This window comes from Salmo salar, chromosome ssa13 (genome assembly GCF_905237065.1).
Source record: "Salmo salar chromosome ssa13, Ssal_v3.1, whole genome shotgun sequence".
NCBI classification, from domain to species: domain Eukaryota; kingdom Metazoa; phylum Chordata; class Actinopteri; order Salmoniformes; family Salmonidae; genus Salmo; species Salmo salar.
In genome coordinates this window covers 79,726,983-79,751,746 of record NC_059454.1, presented here as the reverse complement: position 1 = coordinate 79,751,746, position 24,764 = coordinate 79,726,983, and the positions used below count along the sequence as shown (strand labels likewise).

General features: G+C 43.3%; 1 protein-coding gene across 1 annotated transcript; it reads left to right on the top strand.

Moving 5' to 3' along the window:
• Nucleotides 1-274: 274 nt before the first annotated feature.
• LOC106567954 (C2 domain-containing protein 2) lies at nucleotides 275-24,757 on the top strand. The gene is made up of 13 exons (XM_014137873.2): nucleotides 275-1,466; nucleotides 2,215-2,310; nucleotides 3,800-3,919; nucleotides 15,691-15,792; nucleotides 16,008-16,124; nucleotides 16,398-16,509; nucleotides 17,461-17,569; nucleotides 17,783-17,847; nucleotides 18,097-18,212; nucleotides 18,372-18,546; nucleotides 18,821-19,047; nucleotides 19,171-19,474; nucleotides 20,750-24,757. Exons 1-13 carry the CDS (start codon nucleotides 1,149-1,151, stop codon nucleotides 21,007-21,009), a joined length of 2,121 nt encoding a protein of 706 aa, XP_013993348.1. The 5' UTR covers nucleotides 275-1,148; the 3' UTR covers nucleotides 21,010-24,757.
• Nucleotides 24,758-24,764: the final 7 nt, after the last annotated feature.

Below are 24,764 nucleotides of genomic sequence, written 5' to 3'. Positions count from 1 at the left end.
AACACAACACTGGAAAATCTACGGAATGTAGTTTGGTCCAATCCGAGCCTTGTATCTCTGCAACGTAACAAAACGTGTATCGAAAATAGCTATGTAATTGCAGTTATTTCCGCATCAGAAAGCTCATTTTCTTATATAAGAAAATATATTTGAAGATATATAATTGATAGTTTCGAAAGACCCACTAGAGGTTAAAACAGGGCGCACTTGGGGTGCTTTAAGATATCGCTATGCACTCTGGGAATAAAAGTTAATGTCACATATATCGCATTGCCAAGTTTTCGATTTCGGTTATCGTTGGTGTCGGAGATGCACTGCAAGTTTGAGATGAGGCTTTATAAGAACTTCACGAAATTATCATTTTCCCCCCCGTCGTTTAAAGCTAGCCACATATTACTTTCACTTTGTTTTACACCATGGACGCCAGAAATGATTCATGGACATTACATTTTGGAATACGTGTTACTGGGTAGCAGCTAGCTAACTTGCTTGCTAGCTACCTACTGCAATTTACTAGAATACAATCGAATGAAAGAAAGGTCTGAAGTTAGTTAACTTAAATGAAAAGCTCGTAACCATGTGTAGCTAACTTACTGTTGTTTGCTAGCTAGCCAAAGACAGACATTTGATACAATGTTGTTCAGCTAGAGCTGTGGAACTTACTTAGATGCTTGGTATAACTTAACGTTACTCAGAATAACACTCACGTTATTTTAGCTAGCTACTTGCAATAAAGGAAACAATGTATTTTACTTGCTTGTTTTAACTACATAGCTAGCATTCTTCTGACTGCAGTTTTCAAACCAGATAGATAGTAAGATTACATCATTGAGTAGTCTGTCGCCAGCCGAGTTACTCGTCTTGGGTATTTTATTTTCGTTTAAAGTTGCGCCTTAATCAGGAGCCAGGATATTATTGACAAGAGGCTAACATTCGCTTGCATACTGGTTCAGTGGTTGAACTTGTGGTGGCAAGACTAGCTCCCATTGCTATAGTAGCTGGATCTAGTCCTCCGTTAGCTAGCTGTCTTGAATGACAGGGACTTTCTTGCAAAGATCATCAGACCATGTTTTTGTACCGGTCTTACTTTTAAGGGGCCATTGTTATTAGCTAAATACATAGCTATCTAACCAAGTAAATTGCTGAGGATGCCTGGCTCAGAAATTAATCTTTCAAATGCTGATTTGGGAGAATTGGACTCAGAAAGTCTCCCTTCAAATTCCGGTTTGGGAGACTTGCCATGGCTTTGCATGGTTACACTGTTCATTGCCTCCATCATTACATTGATACTGTATCTAGTACAGTATTTTTACAGCGATCTACGGATACAGATGCCTGAGCAAAACAGTGCTGGTTCGGGGGAAGCGGACGTTCTGTTGGGATGGGCGCTTTCACTGAACGGTTGGAAAAGTCAATGGAAAGGGGCTTGGTGCAGAGCTTTGAATGACGAATCGACGAAGTCTGGGGTAAGTCTAGCTACCATTTGTACGCCATATATGTGATACATATGTTTTCATTACTGGGCGTTACAGGTTAGCTTATACTTAACGCCACCATCGAATTTTCAAATAACCTGCTCTTGGTGCTACTGTGGATTTAATATCTTTATGAGTTTTCTGTGGTTTTTGTAGAATCACCTGCAACTGTACACGGACATTTACAAGATACCCTTTTCCCCGAAACGAAAACAAATACGGTATCGCTAATGGCAGGTTAGTTGAAAAATTCAAGTCCCATGTCGACCAAGAGATTGTTTCACTTAACAAATTACTATTGGGAAACTACAGAGCTGACTGTAGCTACGCATTTAAAAAAAAAAATAGTCCCTGATTGACGTTACAAAGAATCCACTGTAGCCAAACAAACAATATATGAGTACAGTATGAACCTAACAAGACTTGAGCACACATGTGAGCATCGTAATAGCACAAGTTCCCTGTCACGGAATACAGTGTCAACAATCTTGATTCCCATACATTGACACTGCCTTGTTGAAACCTCATCTCTCAAGCTACTGTCAAGAGTTGAAGCCCCTGTAGCTGCAAACTGTAAACGTGATACAAATTGTAAAGGTGTTCCATTTCTTCCATGTTCTCTAACTCTTTGATTGAAACTGTCAAAAGTAAGTGTAATGTTGAGATAATGACAGTTGTTGGGGCATAGCCTATTGCTGATCACCTCCTGACCTGACCGGTGTACTCCTAACTCACACAGTGCCCAGTGCAACTAATATTAGAAGAGGACGGCCTCGAGTCATCAGAACTGGTGGTTGGCCAAGTGTCCAGCTTCAAGAAGTCTGTTAATCAGAAGGTAAGAGAGTCTGATACACAGGGACTGGCTCTCATCCAATGGTTCTCAATAAATTGCACACACAATGAAAAGCTCAGTACATTAATGCATTATAGCCCAGATATGGTTTTATTGTTTTTGAATGCTTCTTTTCCTGATAAAATCAAGATTGAGTTAAGATGAAGAATCTGGATCATTGTTGTCATTGTTGAACCCAGTGCAGCGTCCTCATTCTCCTCCTATAGCCAATGAAATCATTTTTCTTTTGGCAGTGTTGGCCTCTTTAACATTCATTACAGCTAGAAAGGCTAGCATTTATGCTGTTGCCATTTCCTAATCAACATGCCCTAATGTCATAACCCGGCTCTGTAGTCAATCCACTCTTCCACTGTAATTCAATGTAGAGGGGCTGCTCTACTGGTGCTACAGCCATTTAACTTAATTTCAGGTCTGCAGTGGCCAATATCCTGAGTTACACAATGTTCATTAACTTCACTGACACTTCCAGACATTTTCCCCCTCCCCTTAAATTGCCGGAGCCAATAGCAGCCTCTTTGCAGTTTTCATGCTGTAAGCACACTTTTACTACCTCATCTCCAGCTCTAAGTTTATGGGATCCTCATATAACCAGCCCTCTTCTAAAAGGAAGGTGAACAACATTCTCAGAAGTTATCAATAAAATTTTCAACAATAGCATTGGCACATTTTGTTTGGAGAAACAAAGCAAAGCAGCGATTTAAACTAGTCTGTGTTATTAAATGCCTGCTCAGTTTTTTGGGGGCTTTTCTGTAATATGCAAGATCCAGATGCTGCTTCATTATTTTTTGCTCCCAGAGACTTTGGTGAACAAAGGTGTGTCCTTGCCCTGCCTCCATTGGTATGTGTGTATGCAGTAAGAAGCTTATGTAGCTGTCCCCTTGTAGCCTGCCCAGTACAGATCAGCACTGTAAAACAACTCAGAACTCGAGTTCTCCAACTTCCGACTCCAGTGTGTTCAAGACAACTGGGAACTCTGGAGTGGAGAAAACTAGCTCCGACTAGGAAAAATCGTTAGAACGGTCATCTAACTCAGATTTCCAAGTGGGAAACTCTGGCATCTTTCTAACGCTCCAACCTGAAGATCAATGATGTCATTATTTGACCTAGTTTTTTTTTCTCCAGAGTTACCAGTTGTCTTGAAAGCACCATAAGGAGACGAGGGAACCAATGACAAGGAGGGTCAAGCAGGGAGAAATGGGCAGTACCTGCCTTTAATGAGATGCTTCATGTTTGAGCTTTCAAGTTGATTGTTGTCACACTCTGAAATAAGCAACACACATAGTTACCATTAAGGAAAAACTACAGGTTAACCAATTGTAATGTGAGCCACGTATGCAGTTTGCAAGAATACCACAATCATGGTTAGGCATGTTTAGCACCAAGCACCTTTTTACCTCAAATACATTTTGGAGTGTTCCCTCGCTTATTGTATGGTACTATTGTAACTATTTGCTGTCTTGTCTTCCCCTAGGCTGCACGATGCAAGGTGGTCGGGGACAAGCTTCAGTTCTCCCTCAGTGCTTCACCATCAGCCATGTCTCCAGGAGAGCCCTGTAGGTACAGCGTAAAGATATCGCCACTTGAACTGCAGGTAAATGAACACAACAGTTGTGCTCACTACATCTGCAGCTATAATCTATCCCTTCCCATTTCAATTGGAGCTATGCTTAATATGAACAAAGGGAGAGCGAGTCAGAGGTGGCAGAATTACTATAAGAAAAATTGGATTACCTTTGCTGTTCTTCGTCAGAATGCACTCCCAGGACTTCTACTTCAACCACAAATGTTGTTTTGGTTCAAAATAATCCATAGTTATGTTCAAATATCCTCTGTTTTGTCCGTGCGTTCAGGTCCCTATCCGAACGGTGACGCGCGGACGCATGTCGTGACAAAAAATTTCAAAATATTCAATTTTCGTACTTCGAAGCATGTGAAACGCTGTTTAAAATAAATTTTTATGCGATTTTTCTCGTAAAATAGCGATAATATTCCGACCGGGAGACGTTGTTTTCGTTCAAAGACTGAAAGAAGAAAATGGACTCTTCACGTGCACGCCCGTGTCATTGTTCTCAGATCGACCACTATCCAAAACCCCTACTGTTTTTCAGCCAGGGACTGCAGAGTCATCATTCCCCGTTCTGGCGCCTTCTGAGAGCCTATGGGAGCCTTAGAAAATGTCACGTTACAGCAGAGATCCTCTGTTTTCGATAAAGAGGCTATAGAAGGCCAAGAAATGGTCAGAGAGGGCACTTCCTGTATAGAATCTTCTCAGGTTTTGGCCTGCCATATGAGTTCTGTTATACTCACAGACACCATTCAAACAGTTTTAGAAACTTTAGGGTGTTTTCTATCCAAATCAAACAATTATATGCATATTCTAGTTTCTGGGCAGGAGTAATAACCAGATTAAATCGGGTACATTTTTTTATCCGGATGTGAAAATACTGCCCCCTACCCAAGAGAGGTTAAGGGAGAGTTATTAAAGTGACTATGCATAGATAACAACAGAGAGAAGCAGCGGTGTAAAAGAGGGGGAGAGTGGGGGTGCAATGCAAATAGTCTGGGTAGGTGATTAGGTGTTCAGGAGTCTTAAGGCTTTGGGTAGAAGCTGTTTAGAAGCCTCTTGGACCTAGACTTGGTGCTCCGGTACCACTTGCTGTACGGTAGCATAGAGAACAGTGTATGACTAGGGTGGCTGGAGGCTGGTGGCTGACAATTTTTAGGGCCTTCCTCTGACACCGCCTGGTATAGAGTTCCTTAATGGCAGGAAGCTTGACCCCAGTGATGTAATGGGCCGTTCGCACTACCCTCTGTAGTGCCTTGTGGTCGGAGGCTGAGCAATTGTCATACCAGGCAGTGATTCAACCAGTCAGGATGCTCTCGATGGTGCAGCTGTAAAACCGTTTGAGGATCTGAGGACCCATGCCAAATCTTTTCAGTCTCCTGAGGGGAATTGGTTTTGTCCTGCCCTTTTCACGACTGTCTTGGTGTGCTTGGACCATGTTAGTTTGTTGGTGATGTGGACACCAAGGAACTTGAAGCTCTCAACCTGCTCCACTGCAGCCCCATCGATGAGAATAGGGGAGTGCTCGGTCCTCTTTTCCTGTAGTCCACAATCATCTCCTTGGTCTTGATCACATTAAGGGAGAGGTTGTTGTCCTGGCACCACACGGCCAGGTCTCTGACCTCCTCCCTATAGGCTGTCTCGTCGTTGTCGGTGATCAGGCCTACCACTGTTATGTCATGTGCAAACGTAATGATGGTGTTGGAGTTGTGCCTGGTCGTGCAGTCATGAGTGAACAGAGAGTACAGGAGGGGACTGAGCACGCATCCCTGAGTGGCCCCTGTGTTGAGGATCCACGTGGCGTGTTGTGTTGTTACCAACCCTTAACACCTGGGGGTGGCCCGTCAGGAAGTCCAGGATCTAGTTGCAGAAGGTGTTTAGTCCCAGAGTCCTTATATTATTGATGAGCTTTGAGGGCACTATGGTTGAACGCTGAGCTGTAGTCAATGAATAGCATTCTCACACAGGTGTTTCTTTTGTCCAGGTTGGAAAGGGCAGTGTGGAGTGCAATAGAGATTGCAGCATCTGTGGATCTGTTGGGGTGGTATGAAAATTGGAGTGGGTCTAGGGTTTCTGGGATAATGGTGTTGATGTGAGCCATGACCAGCCTTTCAAAGCACTTCATGGCTACAGACGTGAGTGCTACGGGTCGGTAGTAATTTAGGCAGGTTACCTTAGTGTTCTTGGGTACAGGCACTATGGTGGTCTGCTTGAAACATGTTATTGCAGACTCGGTCAGGGAGAGGTTGAAAATGTCAGTGAAGACTTGCCAGTTGTTCAGCGCATGTACACGTCCTGGTGATTCATCTGGCCTTGTGAATGTTGACCTTTTTAACGGTCTTACTCGCATCGGCTGCGGAGTGCGTGATCACACAGTCTTCCGGAACAACTAGTGCTCTCATGCGTGTTTCAGTGTTATTTGCCTTGAAGCGAGCATAGAAGTAGTTTAGCTCGTCTGGTAGGCTCGTGTCATGGGCAGAGTTTGGCTGTTTTTCCCTTTGTAGTCTGTAATGGTTTGCAAGCCTTGCCACATCTGACGAGCGTCAGAGCCGGTGTAGTATGATTCGATCTTAGTCCTGTATTGACGCTTTGCCTTTTTGATGGTTCGTCGGAGGGAATAGCGGGATTTCTTATAAGCTTCCGGGTTAGCGTCCCGCTCCTTGATAGCGGCGGCTCTAGCCTTTAGCTCAGTGCGGATGTTGCCTGTAATCCATGGCTTCTGGTTGGGGTATGTACGTATGGTCACTGAGGGGACGACGTCATCGATGCACTTATTGATGAAGCCAGTGACTGATGTGGTGTAGTCCTCAATGCCATCGGAGGAATCTCGCAACATATTCCAGTCTGTGCTAGCAAAACAGTCCTGTAGCTTAGCATCTGCTTCATCTGACAACTTTTTTTATTGATCTAGTCATTGGTGCTTCCTGATTTAATTTTTATTTGTAAGCAGGAATCAGGAGGATAGAATTATGGTCAGATTTGCCAAATGGAGGGCGAGGGAGAGCTTTGTATGCATCTTTGTGCGTGGTGTAAAGTTGGTCCAGAGTTAGTTTTTTGTTGTTGTAATTTTTCCCCCTCTGGTTGCACATTTAACATGCTGATAGAAATTTGGTAAAACGGATTTTAGTTTCCCTGCATTAAAGTCCTCGGCTACTAGGAGCACCACCTCTGGGTGAGCGTTTTCTTGTTTGCTTATGGTGGAATACAGCTCATTCAATGCTGTCTTACCACCCCAGTCAGAGGCTGGCACTATGTAAACAGCTATGAGAAATGCAGATAAACTCTCTAGGTATATAGTGTGGTCTTCAGTTTATCATGAGATAATCTACCTCAGGTGAGCAATAGCTCGAGACTTCCTTAGATATCGTGCACCTGCTGTTATTTACAAAAATACGTAGTCCGCAGCCCCTTGTCTTACCAGACGTCGCTGTTCTATCCGTGAAGCATAAGATATTGCCGTTTTGAATGTCCCGTTGATAATTTAATCCTCTGCGTAGGTCATCTATTTTATTGTCCAATGATTGTACGTTTGCTAGCAGAATGGAAGGAAGTGGGGGTTTATTCGATTGCCTCCGAATTTTCAGAAGGCCGCCCGCCCTCTGACCCATTTTTCTCCGCCTCTTCTTCACGCAAATCTGGGCCTGTTCCCGAGAAAGCAGTATATTGTTTGTGTTGGGCTCCTCAGACTCGTTAGAGGAAAAAAGGATTCTGCCAGTCCGTGGTGAGTAATCGCAGTCCTGATGTCCAGATTAGAGGTCGACCGATTAATCAGAATGGCTGATTTAATTAGGGCCAATTTCATGTTTTCATAACAATCGGTAATCAGCATTTTTGGATGCCGATTATGACCAATTTATATTACAACCCACGAGGAGACTGCGTGGCAGGCTGACCACCTGTTACGTGAGTGCAGGCAGCAAGGAGCCATGGTAAGTTGCTAGCTAGCATTAAACTTATCTTATAAAAAACAATCAATCTTAACATAATCACTAGTTAACTAGCTTGTTGCTTATAGTCAATGCGGTGCCTGAAATTGTGTCACTTCTCTTGCGTTCAGTGTAAGCAGAGTCAGGGTATATGCAGCAGTTTGGGGCGCCTGGTTCGTTGCGAACTGTGTGAAGACCATTTCTTCCTAACAAAGACCGTAATTAATTTGCCAGAATTTTACATAATTATGACATAACATTGAAGGTTGTGCAATGTAACAGCAATATTTAGACTTGGGAATGGTTCCGTATTTCACTGAAAGAATACATTTTTTGTTTCGAAATTATAGTTTTCGGATTTGACCATATTAATGACCTAAGGCTCGTATTTCTGTGTGTATTATATTATAATTAAGTCTATGATTTGATAGAGCAGTCTGACTGAGCGGTGGTAGGCAGCAGCAGGCTCGTAAGCATTCTTTCAAACTGCACTTTCCTCCGTTTGCTAGCAGCTTTTCGCAATGCTTGAAGCACAGCGCTGTTTATGACTTCAAGCCTATCAACTCCCGAGATTAGGCTGGCAATACTATAGTCCCGAAAAGAACATCCAATAGTCAAAGGTCTATGAAATACAAATGGTATAGAGAGAAATATTCCTATAATAACTACAATCTAAAACGTCTTAACTGGGAATATTGAAGACTCATGTTAAAAGGAATCACCAGCTTTCATATGTTCTGAGCAAGGAACTTTAACCTTAGCTTTTTTACATGGCACATATTGCACTTTTACTTTCTTCTCCAACACTGTGTTTTTGCATTATTTTAACCAAATTGAACATGTTTCATTATTTATTTGAGACTAAATTGATTTTATTAGAAATATATATAAAAATCGACCGATTTATCTGTATCGGCTTTTTTTGATCCTCCAATAATCGGTATCGGTGTTGAAAAATCATAATCGGTCGACCTCTAGTCCAGAAGTTATTTTCGGTCATAAGAAACGGTAGGTGCAACATTATGTACAAAATAAGTAAAAAAAATAAGTTTTGAACAAAAAAACACAATCAGATGGGGGCGCACAAAATGTCTGCCTCCTTCTCCGGCGCCATTTAAAAAAAAAAAAAAAAAAAGTCTATTAGGCTACTTTAAATGGAATCCTTTTTTTCTCGGGTATTTTTTTTTCCTCAACCAGAAGAGACTCGGCTATATTCATTCACCATTACTATAATGACACAGGCAGTTTGTCAACATTTCCCCACACATTGATGATAAATCTGCCATGGAAATAGTGTTCAGGCAAAAAAGAAAGTGCATTTGGAAATTATTCAGACCCCTTGACTTTTACTGTTACAGCATTATTCTAAAATGTATTCAATTGTTTTTTTCCCCTCAATCTACACACAATACCCCATAATAACAAAGCAAAAATAGGTTTTTAGACATTTTTGTAAATCTATTTAAAAAAGCATACACTACCAATCAAAAGTTTGGACACTAATTTGCATTATGCTAGAAGTGTTTTCCTTATGGAAGCGGGATTGATTCTCACAACAAATATATATGCATGTATGTACAGTTGAAGTCGTAAGTTTACATATACTTAGGTTGGAGTCATTAAAACTCGTTTTTCAACAACTCAATAAATTTCTTGTTGACAAACTATAGTTTTGGCAAGTCGGTTAGGTCATCTACTTTGTGCAACACAGTTGATTTATTTCATTGTTTTGATGTCTTCACTATTATTCTTTAATGTAGAAATTAGTTACATGCATACATACATGCATACATACATACATGCATGCATACATGCATACATACATGCATGCATACACACTTATTTATTCATATATTTACTAATTCCTACATTACAGAATAGTGAAGACATCAAAACTATGAAATAACACATATGGAATCATTTTTTTAAACAAAACCAAACTATATTTTAGATTCTTCAAAGTAGCTACACTTTGCCTTGATGACAGCTTTGCACACTCTTGGCATTCTCTCAACCAGCTTCATGAGGTAGTCGCCTGGAATGCATTTCAATTAACAGGTGTGCCTTGTTAAAAGTTAGTTTGTGGAATTTCTTTCCTTCTTAATTTTTCGGCCCTTTTGTCCTTCTGGAAGGTTCTCCCATCTCCACGGAGGAATTCTGGAGCTCTGTCAGAGTGACCATCGGGTTCCTGGTCGCCTCCCTGACCAAGGCCCTTCTCCCCCTGATTGCTCAGTTTGGCCGGGTGGCCAGCTTTAGGAAGAGTCTTGGTGTTTCCAAACTTCTTCCATTTAAGACTATGGAGGCCACTGTGTTTTTCGGCCCTTCAGTGCTACAGAAATGGTTAGGTACCCTTCCCCAGAACTGTGCCTTGACACAATCCTGTCTCGAACCTCTACGGACAATTCGTTCATCCTCATGGCTTGGTTTTTGCTTTGACATGTACTGCCAACTGGGGGACCTTTATCGACAGGTGTGTGCCTTTCCAAATCATGTCCAATCAATTGAATTTACTGTTAACTCGAAATGACACAACGACAAGGTTCCTGTTTAACAAAGTTTACTATACCGTATGAACACACTACAAGGTAGCCATTGCACTCTCGGCTTGGTCCATCAACGAACAGACGTCCTGTGCAGGCGCACTCTTGACTGAGTGATAGCCCCGTAATAACAGAAATATAGGGATACTTAAAACATGAACTTAACATTTACCACAGGTGGACTACAAACAAGTTGTAGAAACATCTCAAGGATGATCAATGGAAACAGGATGCACCTGAGATCAATTTCGAGTCTCATAGCAAAGTGTCTGAATACTGAATACTTAAGTAAGGTCTTCCTGAATTTTTTATTTTTTTTTGTAATAAATTAGCAATAATTTCTAAACCTTTTCGCTTTGTCGTTATAGGGTATTGTTTGTAGATTGAGGAACATTTTTTTTATTTAATCAATGTTAGAATAAAGCTGTCAAATAACAGGGTTACTTTCCGAATGCTGTTGTGCTCTCCTTTATTTAAGTCCGCTTGTACTGTGCTCTTTGTAACCCTTAGGCCTACACTGTTTCTATTCTGACCGATATCTACTTTTACTGATCAAACTTTTTTTGTTGTTGCTTAATCCAGGCATTTTACCTGGGTATTTCAGTGGTATCAGAAATAGCCTTTCTTTGGTAACAAAGATTTGTCTGTACAGCCAGAGCAATCTAGGCATTCTGGGACAGGATGGCCCAGGGCTGTGGCGGTTAGGACTGCACATTTTGGGGAATATTCAGAGATGGAATTAACAGGAATATATGGTAATCAACGGTAATATATGGGAATTAACGGAAATGTATGCAAATTAATATTAATACCATTTAAATTTAATGTTTTTTTCCATTGAATGTATTTAACATATATGGAGACAGAAACATAAACCTTTTACCTTATCATAAGTAGACATAATTGCAAATGATTAAATCCTTCCAATAGAAATAAAAATGTATTAAATAAGTTGACTCTTACATTTTATATTTTAGTCATTTAGCAGTAATGAATGCATACATTTCATGCATTTTTTTGTACTGGCCCCCCGTGGGAATCGAACCCACATCCCTGGTGTTGCACACACCATGCTCTACCAACTGAGCCACAGGGAAGGCATCCCTCTTCACATGGGATGATTTCAATTAACAACAAAATAAAGGGAATATTGAATGATCTATCGCATCTGTATAATGATAGGAAGACACCTAATGCTTTAGTTTCTAGACTATCAGTCTTCCATGTGTTCTTCCTGGACCTCCTCAATGTCCACCACTTGAACATCAGACTCTGAGGCCTCATCTTCACTGTCACTTTCTAACCTTGTTGAGGATAACTTGTTGACATGCTCAAAAAGCCTCAAATTTGCCCGGATGGCCACCAATTTTTCAACTCTTGTATTGGTCAGCCTGTTGCATGCTTTGGTGTGTGTGTGTGTGTTCCCAAACAAGGATCAGTTGCGCTCAGATGTTGGTGGGATTTGGAGGATTATGGAGGCAACAGGGGAAAGAGCCTCAGATCCACAAAGTCTCTGTCACCAGGTAGCTGATGAGATATGTTGGCACGACTGCCATATTGCACCTCCATCCCAAAGCCCTTGCTTGGAAGTGTACTTCGCCAGACTGCCAAGAATCTTGCCCTCATCCAGGCCAAGGTGGCGAGACACGGTAGTGAAGACACCGTAGGCCTTGTTGATCTCTGCACCAGACAGGATGCTCTTGCCAGCATACTTGGGGTCCAACATATATGCTGCGGCATGTATGGGCATCAGGCAGAAGTCTTCACGCTTTTTGATGCATTTCAGAACTGCAGTTTTCTCTGCTTGGAGCAACAGTGAAGTGGGCACGGCAGTAAAGATTAGAAAAAATGAGTAAAAAAAACAAATACAATTTCATGTACAGATAAATAGTTAACTACACTGCTCAAAAAAATAAAGGGAACACTTAAACAACACAATGTAACTCCAAGTCAATCACACTTCTGTGAAATCAAACTGTCCACTTAAGAAGCAACACTGATTGACAATACATTTCACATGCTGTTGTGCAAATGGAATAGACAACAGGTGGAAATTATAGGCAATTAGCAAGACACCCCCAATAAAGGAGTGGTTCTGCAGGTGGTAACCACAGACCACTTCTCAGTTCCTATGCTTCCTGGCTGATGTTTTGGTCACTTTTGAATGCTGGCAGTGCCTTCACTCTAGTGGTAGCGTGAGACGGAGTCTACAACCCACACAAGTGGCTCAGGTAGTGCAGCTCATCCAGGATGGCACATCAATGCGAGCTGTGGCAAGAAGGTTTGCTGTGTCTGTCAGCGTAGTGTCCAGAGCATGGAGGCGCTACCAGGAGACAGGCCAGTACATCAGGAGACGTGGAGGAGGTCGTAGGAGGGCAACAACCCAGCAGCAGGACCGCTACCTCCGCCTTTGTGCAAGGAGGAGCACTGCCAGAGCCCTGCAAAATGACCTCCAGCAGGCCACAAATGTGCATGTGTCTGCTCAAACGGTCAGAAACAGACTCCATGAGGGTGGGATGAGGGCCCGACGTCCACAGATGGGGGTTGTGCTTACAGCCCAACACCGTGCAGGACGTTTGGCATTTGCCAGAGAACACCAGGATTGGCAAATTCGCCACTGGCGCCCTGTGCCCTTCACAGATGAAAGCAGGTTCACACTGAGCACGTGACAGAGTCTGGAGACGCCGTGGAGAACGTTCTGCTGCCTGCAACATCCTCCAGCATGACCGGTTTGGCGGTGGGTCAGTCATGGTGTGGGGTGGCATTTCTTTGAGGGGCCGCACAGCCCTCCATGTGCTCGCCAGAGGTAGCCTGACTGCCATTAGGTACCGAGATGAGATCCTCAGACCCCTTGTGAGACCATATGCTGGTGCGATTGGCCCTGGGTTCCTCCTAATGCAAGACAATGCTAGACCTCATGTGGCTGGAGTGTGTCAGCAGTTCCTGCAAGAGGAAGGCATTGATGCTATGGACTGGCCCGCCCGTACCCCAGACCTGAATCCAATTGAGCACATCTGGGACATCATGTCTCGCTCCATCCACCAACGCCACGTTGCACCACAGACTGTCCAGGAGTTGGTGGATGCTTTAGTCCAGGTCTGGGAGGAGATCCCTCAGGAGACCATCCGCCACCTCATCAGGAGCATGCCCAGGCGTTGTAGGGAGGTCATACAGGCACGTGGAGGCCACACACACTACTGAGCCTCATTTTGACTTGTTTTAAGGACATTACATCAAAGTTGGATCAGCCTGTAGTGTGGTTTTCCACTTTAATTTTGAGTGTGACTCCAAATCCAGACCTCCATGGGTTGATAAATTGGATTTCCATTGATTATTTTTGTGTGATTTTGTTGTCAGCACATTCAACTATGTAAAGAAAAAAGTATTTAATAAGATTATTTCTTTCATTCAGATCTAGGATGTGTTGTTTAAGTGTTCCCTTAATATTTTTGAGCAGTATAGTTGGATTAAACATCTAATATGTAAGATAAATGTTTTAATGAAACATGTTTGGAAACAGGTGAATTAACACTCCTCAGTTAGCAGGCTCAAGCAAGTTAAAACCCACATGGTAGCAAAAACTAACTAGCAGAAATTGTTAACAAGTTAGAAATTATTTAAACACACTTTGCTGTAGGCTACTATTTACTAGTTAACAAAGAATCATGTATGTCATATAATATATATTCACCGCACCCAGTATTGTAATCAAAACTTACCAGAAAACATGTAGTCCTTGGCTCAGACAGTGTAGTAGTGTGGGCTCAATAGCATCTCATTAGTGTGCAAGATCATGAGAATCAGCTGTACATGTGATGGAAGAATGCACTGTGCATGCAGAGGGTTGCAATTCCATTGAATTGGGGATAGTTTAACCAAAATATACCACAAGACCTAGAATAGCCTTGTGTATCCCACAAAAAAAGTTCACTGTTATAAGCAAAACATTTTTTTATGAATTTAAGCCAAATTCCAGTGAAACAGTTTGGGACAGTTGTGGGATGCGATAGATCCCAAATTAATACAACCACTCGCAACAAAAAACTTTTAAAAGCAATAAGCTGATGCAACAGATCAAAACGTTTAGCTTAAAATGTTGGTAAACTATTAGGCTGTTTCTTTACATTATAAGCGCAGCAATACGCACACGGCAGTAGGCAATAAGTGCAAATGTTCCAAAATGCAATCAATTAGCGGGATAACGCTGTTCTCAAAAGTGTCCGGTAATCTGATTTTATGCATGTAATGCTTTAACATAAAGGTGCATTTTTATGGTTTAAATGATCTTCCCCGAACTTGAAACTCAAGCGCCGACTATGTATGCCGGTTGTAATGTGGATGAATGTGCTTTATTTTAAGAAGTTATTTGGCCACTTTAGTTGTGATACAATCCTTATCAAAACATATAGGATTATGGGCTAGGCTACATGAGGTGTGCGACTAGGATTTGAAGAAGTGCAACAACAAAAAAGGCATGCGCTGTTTCTTGCCTTACTGCACATGCTGGGCATCATTCACAAGTGATTATATATCATTTGCAAGTGATATTGTCACATCAGACTTCTTAATTTAATGCTGTCTTCACATATACTAAATAGATGTGTGAAATTACTTTTGATTTAGGATGGACCATTATCATGCACCTGTCTCGGAACAAGAAAATCTCTGCACTTTAAATTGCGAATGGAGGACACTTTTCCTGTGGTTCATTTGTATGCTAGCCAATTAGGCCATACTCCTGTTGTAAAGCGACGCAATGTGTTTAATATTAGTAAAGTGGATAAATAAATATAGTAGGCTTAACCTATAGAAAGCTGATGGGATCCTCTTTTTAGTAGAGGCCATCAACTCATGCAATTGCATAGCCTATAGAAATGTTGCACAGCATGAGCTCATGGGCTCTCATAAAGTGTTTGATTAGATTTTCGATTACATTTGCATTGATGTCAGAGTGATTAGAGGGAGAATAGAGTGCTGAGTACCAAGCAGTTAGCAAGTTTGGTAGGCTACTAATGACCATCAGCAGCATCAGAGCTTGGAGAAGCATAGTTACTGTTAAATTGTCACATGGAATTTGACTGCAGTCATGATTTGTGACTGCCAGTGTGCCAGTTATACAGTCACCGTAACAGCCCTAGAATGGCCCAGTCACTAGTACAGTATTACCTCTGACGATCACCTCCACTCTCGCTCACTCCCTCTCTCACTTACTCTCTCTGTGCTGGGCTGCTCAATTACAGCCCATTGTGTTGGCTTGCACTCTGAGCTGTGTGTGTGTGTGTGTGTAACTGTGTTGTTGCTTATGGTGGTACTTTTGCCCTCTGTTCTCCAGTTGGACTTGCAGATGAGGGAGGCTGAAGGGCAGGTCCAGGTGGTCTGGGGGGTGTGCCATCTCGAGACTTGGGACCTGCAGCTCAGCCCCAGCTTCCCACAGGTACAGCCCACAGTCTCAGTACACAGTCTCAGTACACATTTGAAAAAAACGACGTAAGCGCTTCAATACTTCTTGAGTGTAAACTGCAAACCTGAACATGTTCCTTTAGGATATATCCCAAAACCATCAGTCCAGACAAGTCAAGTGTAATGGCGACGATTGCTAGTGATGTGATGGGATAGTTGATCGGTTTGTTTGTTTTGCGTCTCTGTCAGGACCATGCCACAAGCCCCAGTGTGGCTGCAGTAAAGGACAGGCTGAGACAGCTGCTGTGTGCGGTGCGTCCCTCCGTTACGCTGAGTTGCAGGCCTGCTCAGGCCACAGAGGTCAAGGTGAGAGGAAGACATACGACAACACAGCGTCAGCACATCGTGCTCCTGTCACCCCGTGGTCATCTCTATACCTCTCCATTGATTGATGTGCTGAAGCGCTACATAGCAACATTGATAGGTTGCTTAGTCTCTACACCCCACGTTCTTGAGTCAGGTGTGTTAGTGCTGAGCTGGAACAATAGCCTGCACACCCTCTAGCTCCACATTTCTACTCTGCACTACATGGCATATGGAAGTGCCTAGTATCGCCATGTTCTCTGTCACCTTTTCTAGGAGGCCCGTAACAAGGTGACATCACCGCCCAAGCCCCCCCGAGCTCACGACTGGAAGCTGCTGGTAAAGAATATCCGGGTAACGTGTAAGGAGCAGGAGGATGGTGCTGCAGGTGAGGGACATCACTGGGTCACAACCTGGTTCGACTATAGAAACATGATCAAAACTCTGAAGTGTTGTTACAGCTCCAAATGTGCCTCATCTTGAGGTGGCTGCCAGAAGAGATGACTGCATCATGGAACCCAAGGAGTCACTGAGACGTGTTCTTTTCTGACCTCTGAACCCTAGTCACTGTGGTTCTAAACTCTCCTACAGTAGCAGGGCTGTCATAGCTGTAGCTCATCACCCCACAGCAGGGGCAGAGCCTATCTCCCTGAATAGATTACCATTGATAAATGAATTTGTGGCGTTCACCACTTCTCACCCCAGTTGCTTCTTTTTCATTAAGGAAAAGTGGACAATTATGCTGGTAGGATTTTTGAAATTGGCTGTGACCCAAAGCTAAGGAGGCAGCAGCTTTTTGGTGTATGCTGTCTGAAAGGCTCTACCTAACTGCAGATATTTAATGAATTAAAGCAATCCAGGTCCCTTTTATTGAGTTTCAGCCTGGCTTGTCAGTCACTGGTAAAGTTTCCTGCTATCTTGTTATGGTTCCATCCCCTTAGCTTAGCCTCAGTCCGGCCTGAAGCTGAGTGTTTAGTTGGCCAATAGCCAGGGCAGCTTGTGTGTCTACCAGTTGATGCATTATTCATTATGTTACAAGCCTGATAGCCAGAGCTGCTTTATCTCAGCCATTGACATGTGCGGGTCACAAAGTCACTCAAAGTTATTAGCTTGCTATTAAACTAAAGTGTTCAGACAATAGACGTCGAATGAACTTATTCTAGTTCTATGGTTCAGACATCTAAAGTCAATTTGATCTAATGTTCAAAAATCATAATGCTCATGAATTGAGTTGTCAGTGTAATGTATTGACTGGTGTTTCATTATCCCCAACCCCAATGTTTGATTTGTATGTGAACATGCATTTCTGTTAAACTCATCTTCTGTTTGCTCTTTGCAGGCAGTCTGAATCCCCTGTGTGTGCTGCAGCTAGATGACCCCCCACAGAAACTCTCCACTTCAGTCCTACAGAACACAGCCAGCCCAGCCTGGGACCAGCCCTTCATCTTGTGAGTCCAGCTCCAATGCTGCCAGAAACAGTCTTTACAGACCCCGGTCTATAGGGAAAACAAAAATGAATTTGTAGCCTGTGAGCTCAATCGCTTAGTAAACACTTGCCACCGGTTGCGTGATATCCAACCCACAGTCCTCCTTTCTCCCTCCCTCACTGTCTTTCTGTTACTCGTTTTCAGTTTAGTGACTGTTTCTCTTTCTCTCATCAGTGAGCTGAATGGACAATCAAAAGAGCTGAAAATTCAGCTGCTCGATGATAGGAAACCTCAGGAGAGTAAGTGTATCTTTGTTTTGAATCTCTGTCTTTAGGTACAGGGAGAGGGAATGATGCTAATACTCTGTCCCATTTGCACCCAAAATAGGTTTACTTTGAAGTTGTTTTTAAGAACAATGAAAGCTTTGTCTGACAGTTAAAATGTCCTCTGTATCGTGTTGTCTGCCATTTTACTCATTTGTTTTTCCTGTATGTATGTATGAAGTCTTGTAATAGCAAACTGATTGGGATGTGTTGTCTTCCTGACAGACACCTTACTGGGTCAAGTGTCCGTGCCTTTTGATCTGGTGAAGAAGCAGCCCAAAGGACAGCAAACATTTACACTCATGACCAAAGATCAAGTGACAGGGTCACTTACTACTGAGGTGAGAACTATCTTTTTAACTACTTAATGCATATTATATTCATGTCTTACCCAACACATTGTTTCACACAATGTTTTTGAAGTTTTATTGAAATTCCAACCAGTTATACTTGAACACGTGTGATAATCACCTCTTTACCTTCTTTCTCTTGTACCACAGTTGACCTACCTGAAACCCAGTGAGGTGCGGTCGTGGCAGTCCCCTACTCCAGCCCCCACTAAGAGAGTGGAGATGGACCGCACGGTCATGCCCTGCGGTACTGTGGTCACCACAATCACTGCAGTGAAGAGTAAACCAGGTCGACCACTACTGCCTGGACTGAGTATAACCCAGCGTACGTATTGAAATAACGTTTTAAGCTGGAACACCAAAAATACGGCAAAAGAGACTCATTTGAAGGTCCTTCTTATCCACATACTACAGACAACCATTCTCTGGAGCTTTGATGTTCAGGCATTTTGACACTAATTACTGTCTCTAGTCTAGGCTAAGCCTTACTATGAGATGTTGCTTACAGGAGATGGGCTCAGATTATTTTAAATCAAATGTATCAAAAATAAAAAATCTATTTGTTCATAAGCCACTTATCCAAGTGATCTTGTTTTCAGAGACCTCCTCCAATCCTCCCAGCGGCACCAAGTCCAAGGTGTCAGGACGGAGCGTGCTGGGGATCATGGGGAGCAAGGCCTTGTCCTCCTCCGACACAGAGCTGCTCATGCTCAACGGGACCGACCCCGTTGCCGAGGCTGCCATCCGCCAGCTCCACGAGTCCGCCAAGCAGAAGCTCAAGTCCCCGGTCAAGAAGAGCACCATCATCATCTCAGGAGTGACCAAGGTACCATAATACGTAGGATTTGTATTGGGCTTTTCTGAAAGCCAAAGACGTACCTTACAGAGCAGCTAGGCAGTACACTCTATCTCCAACAGTGGGTTTTCTGTTCTGTACTCCATTTCCCAGACTCCTCTGTCTCAGGATGATGAGATGGCTCTGATGGCGGGCTATGCTGCTGCGATGGACGCCTCCATGTCGGAGGGGGGATCTCAGGAGATCGCTGTGGCAACTGCTTCAGTAGTAAAAGCCAGTAGCAAACCCCCAGAGGTGTCGTCAGACCCCGAGGAGGGCCCCAGTGGAGTGGCCCAGGCTCAAGCCCAGCAGGCCCCGGAGGACTGGGAGTGCCAAGCAGGAGAGGGCACGGACCAAGATCCAGACAAAACCTCCATGTCACTATGCATCTCAGAGTCTGGATCCAAAAAGAGCAGAGGTGGGATTTGATGGAATGTGCCCTATGCCAGCCCTGTGCAGACAGATCTCATTGCTGGGTTTATTTTTGGCCTTATTCTCTCCTATGATATTCTACAGGGCATATCACTTTGGTACCTATCTTACACTATTCAAGTCCTAATGATCCGGGTAAATGATCCTGGTCAATGCTCCTGTCTGTTTGCTGTGTCTCTTTCTCTCCCTCTCTCTTTCCATGTCATTTATCTAATTTCTCATCGTTCCTTCCTCCTGTCAAAATGTATCATGTCTTCCCTTGTCACGTTCTTCTTTGCCTTCTTAGAGGAAACTAATCAGAAATGATTTCCAGACAAGTAAGTCACCTCCCGAACAGCAGTAGCTTGGTACAGTAGTGACTAGATTAGAATGCTATCCATCTGTGAAATGTGACATTCACATTTGCTTTCAGATGGTATAACATCCATTCAGTTTTAGGCTGGAGCAGTGCCTAGTTTGGTTGCAGGAGCAGTTATAGGCGCATTCTGTCATGGTTGGTTCTATTTTTCAAGTCCAGATTTATTAGTTAATCCACTTTCTCTTTTTCACCTTGTCTTTGTCTGTGTTTGATTGTCCTTGTTTTCAGCTTGAGTCTTTTGTCCTTGTTCAATGGTGTTTGTCTGTGTTTGTTGTTTACCCACTTACCCTAATTTACTCCCATTCATCAATATGTGGTTTGCATAAAGGTGTGGTTCACCTTTCTTCTCCTCCCAAGGTAAAGTGATCGGTATCTGGCAAGGTTTTGTATTGAAGCGTGTGTTTCGTAAACTAAGGGTGAACGTTGGCCCACATATTCACAGTATCATTTGCATATAACTTGGCTCCAATTTATGAGGTGCATTGTGCAAACAAGAATTCCTGTTTTTTGCCCTATCGTGTTAGTGAATATAGATAGCCTGGGATTATGAGGGTATAGAACACTATCTGACAGTTACTGTCAGCTGGAACAGCCGTCCCTGGCCATCTTCCGAAAACATCGTAAACCCTACCTCTAAACAGTATCTTAAATAATACCCCCCCAAAAACAATTTACAAAAACTTCACCTGCACTTAAACCCCCCCCCCCCCCCTTCTAGCTTGACTGATAGAAAGTACATTTTTCCTCAATAACGTAGCTGTCTGTGATACGTGGTTATCTTAAGATGAATGCACTAACTGTAAGTCGCTCTGGATAAGAGTGTCTGCTAAATGACTTAAATGTAAAATTAATTATATTAATTTAGGACGACCTCCTCTGGTTTCCTTCTCTCCCTCCCACCAGGAGGCAGCTTCCTGCACAGGAGTGCCAAGCTGTTCTTCCGCCGGCGCCGCCAGTGCAAAGACCCGGGGATGAGCCAGTCGCACAACGACCTGGTGTACTTGGAGCAGCCTGTGACGGTAGACCGGGAGAAACGCACGGCCACCTTCAGCCGGATGCTGAACCGCAAGCTGCTGCCTACGAGCAAGAGCAAAGCCAACAGCTCCACCACCACCCAAACAGTGACACCCTCTCCTACCCCGGGGGAGCAGCATGCAGCATGACCCCCCCACTCCACCACCCCTACCACCCGTCTCCTTCCCCCCCGATAGTCCTCCACTCCACCACCCGTCTCCTTCCCCTCCGATAGTCCTCCACTCCACCACCCGTCTCCTTCCCCTCCGATAGTCCTCCACTCCACCACCCGTCTCCTTCCCTTCCGATAGTCCTCCACTCCACCACCCGTCTCCTTCCCTTCCGATAGTCCTCCACTCCACCACCCGTCTCCTTCCCTTCCGATAGTCCTCCACTCCACCACCCGTCTCCTTCCCTTCCGATAGTCCTCCACCCCCCCACTCCACCACCCTCTGATAGTCCTCCACCCCCCCACTCCACCACCCTCTCCTTCCCCTCCGATAGTCCTCCACCCCCCACTCCACCATCCTCTCCTTCCCCTCCGATAGTCCTCCACCCCCCACTCCACCATCCTCTCCTTCCCCTCCGATAGTCCTCCACTCCACCACCCGTCTCCTTCCCCTCCGATAGTCCTCCACTCCACCACCCGTCTCCTTCCCCCCGATAGTCCTCCACTCCACCACCCGTCTCCTTCCCCCCGATAGTCCTCCACTCCACCACCCGTCTCCTTCCCCCCGATAGTCCTCCACTCCACCACCCGTCTCCTTCCCCTCTGATTGTCTTCCAGCCCCCCCCCACTCCACCACCCCCTCTGATAATCCTCCAGTACCCCACCCCTACCACCCTCTCCTTCCCCTCTAGGCCTCCAGCCCCCCTCTACTTCCCCTCCGATAGTCCTCCACCCCCCACTCCACCACCCTCTGATAGTCCTCCACCCCCCCACTCCACCACCCTCTCCTTCCCCTCCGATAGTTCTCCACCCCCCACTCCACCACCCTCTCCTTCCCCTCCGATAGTCCTCCACCACCCCACGTTGCCTCCACCTCTACCACCTTGCACTGACTGAGAGACTCCACTTCTCGATCCGTGAATCCTCCATTACTGGTTGGAAGGCAGTATGGAGGTAAAATATTATCTTTATCTCCCTCCGGCTCTTCCACCAACCTCGCCTTTTTTTGGAGCAGAAATATTTGGTGTTTTTGGGTAATGCTAATTTGAAATGTTTTTTTCTTCAACTCCATGCCATTTCATGATCCTTTTTTTGTAACATTCTTGAAACATATTCTGTATTTGTGGCCTTCTAAACCAGAAGAATAACTACTGGTGGCCAACCTGCACCCTCATCCTATTAGAGGGTAGTAACACAGATAGAACAATGAGAGAGATATTTCACCGGATGTATAAATGTGAAGCATCTGGTTGGTGTTTCCACTCACTAACAAATATAGTTATGAGAGAGAGCCAAGTGGTCGTCAGTGGGAGAAGATGGAGTGAGATGGATTTTGGCCAACATTCTGCTAGTTTTGTCATTGATTTAAACATTTGATGTCCATACAGTTTTCTGCTTCCATAACTAGAATCAGTAACAAACCGAGTGGACTGCACTTTGTAGACTTTACCCTTTGCTAAAGTTTTGAAAATGCTGTTCTTTTGGAGTGCAAAGGCGAATTCAGTTATTGCACACGTGCACTTCAGAGTAAGCGTTCCCTAACGGAAATATCAAAATAAATTCTATAAAGTGCCAATAAGATCTCACTAGCTCGTGCTTGGCTCTGCCCACTATGATTCATTTGCTCCCATTGGAAACGACAGACCAGAGCCTATCTTGGGTCAGTTATAAAAATATTTGGTAGTGAGGTCAACCCTGACCTTTGACCTCTTAAAGGGTCCAATTGAAATGTGGCCCAGAGGGACCAAAGAAGGAGAGAAGAGTGGTATTGACATGATTTGCACATATTGCTAGATACATTTTCTAGGATTTACACTCAAGGTGTGATTCTTAAGCTTTTTAAGAGCAATTACTTGAACTGCTCTTGTGATAGAGGTTATCTTTATAAATAGCAAGCAGTTTGTGTAGGCATTTTGTGATTGAGAGAGGAGTTTGTGTTGACAAAGGGAGACGGTTTGTTCCACTGCAAGGCTGATACTAGTGGGAGATGATAAAGCCTAACATTTTAATTCTTATCAAAAGTAAATTCACATACAAACTTCAGAGCTATTATGAAAATCTTAAGCCAGACTAAACATTTCAGACATTGGCAGTTATGGCAGTTCTGTGTAAATGATATCTTTTGATGTCATTGGTTATCTCATACAGTTTTGTAAAGTCCAAAATTACAGTTGGTAATAAAGAATTGGGAATTTCCACCATAAACACTATTTCTAAACAGTGCAGTGACATCATGGAGAACATGAAAATTGCAATTTTCTGTTTGATATTAACATTTAAAAATATTTTTTTGCTTTGTATTATCACTTTTCTTTTAAATATTGCAGTGTTTTAAAATGAAATGCAATTTCCTCTAGTCTTCCGACCTAAAGATTCCTTACACTACAACTGCCTGGGGTTGGTGAGGTGGAAAATGGAACCCCAATGGCATCATGCTGAGAGAGAGAACGAACGTGACACTACCTCAAGCCATACTTGTTGCAGTGTTCACTAAAAACACAGTGGTCATTCACTCATGCGTTTCTGCAGTTTTTTATTTTAAAAATGAAATGTAACATATCAGCGCTTTAAACATTGTCTAAACAGAAAGGATGATACATCTTTGGGAAATATGAATGGTTTGGCTACTTTGGGATTTTATCTAGCTAATGATTTGTACTTTTATTTAAGCAGGTAAATTAAAAGAGTTGTTTTAAGATCAATTCCCTGCCAGCTACTGTTTTTATTCTCATTGCATGAACCTACTGAGAGGACTGCTATACTCTTTTGGACATGATGGCAGTACTCATGGACAGATGCTCTACTGTTTACAAGGCTTTTGAAAAGACTGGAGAACAGTTCTTCTACCTGTGTAGTAGTGACAAACTGTAGTGGGATTACCTCTTGGAAATTGTCAATTTTTCAGGTATGACCAGTCTTCGAATGACTTAGGACTTGCTGTCCCAGGATGGCAGTAGCTGTGCTATCTATACCTATCATCTGGTATTTTCGGAGGACTTGAATGTTGCTGAGTGGCATTAAAATGAGATAGACGAGCCAGTTGGATTTCCCCTCAACAACCCATATGAAAACATAATCAATGAGTTGTGTTTTTATGATATCCTTGGATGACTGATTACACTGGGGTATCTGGTTGCTGAAAAAAAGGGTATGCCATTTGTGTTGATTTTGAACAACAACATTAACTAAGTTCTCTGTCTGCTGCAGATACTGTATGGGTTATATGTGTCCATATTATTCATTTTTTTACGTCCCTACTGTGAAGTATGAACGAGCGTCAAACCCCTCAGATCCTGTAACCGGTCACATATTTGAACAGTGGTGGGTCAAATATTGACATAAGCTCCTGGAAGGGTTACCAATGAGCTGACTGCTCCTTGTTTCTGTAAATAAGGTCCTTTTTAGAGGTGTATGCCGAAACCCAAAGTCATCTTTAAACCTTGTTCAAATTTCAGAAAAGAACGTGGGATGTTTTAAACATGCAAACTTGATTCTAAGCCTAATCGATGGCAACTGACAAGTGCAAGATTATGCATTTCAATAAGCGGTGGGCCTGTATATTATTAAACAGCTTCCTGACATTTTATATTGGCTCTGTGAAATGTACAGAACCTGGCTGCCTGCTAATATTTAATATTTAATGGCAGTCAATGCCATGCAGGGATTATTACTAATTATTGACATATCAGGTTTAACATCTTGAGCAATAAATATAAACTGAATAACCACTCAAGT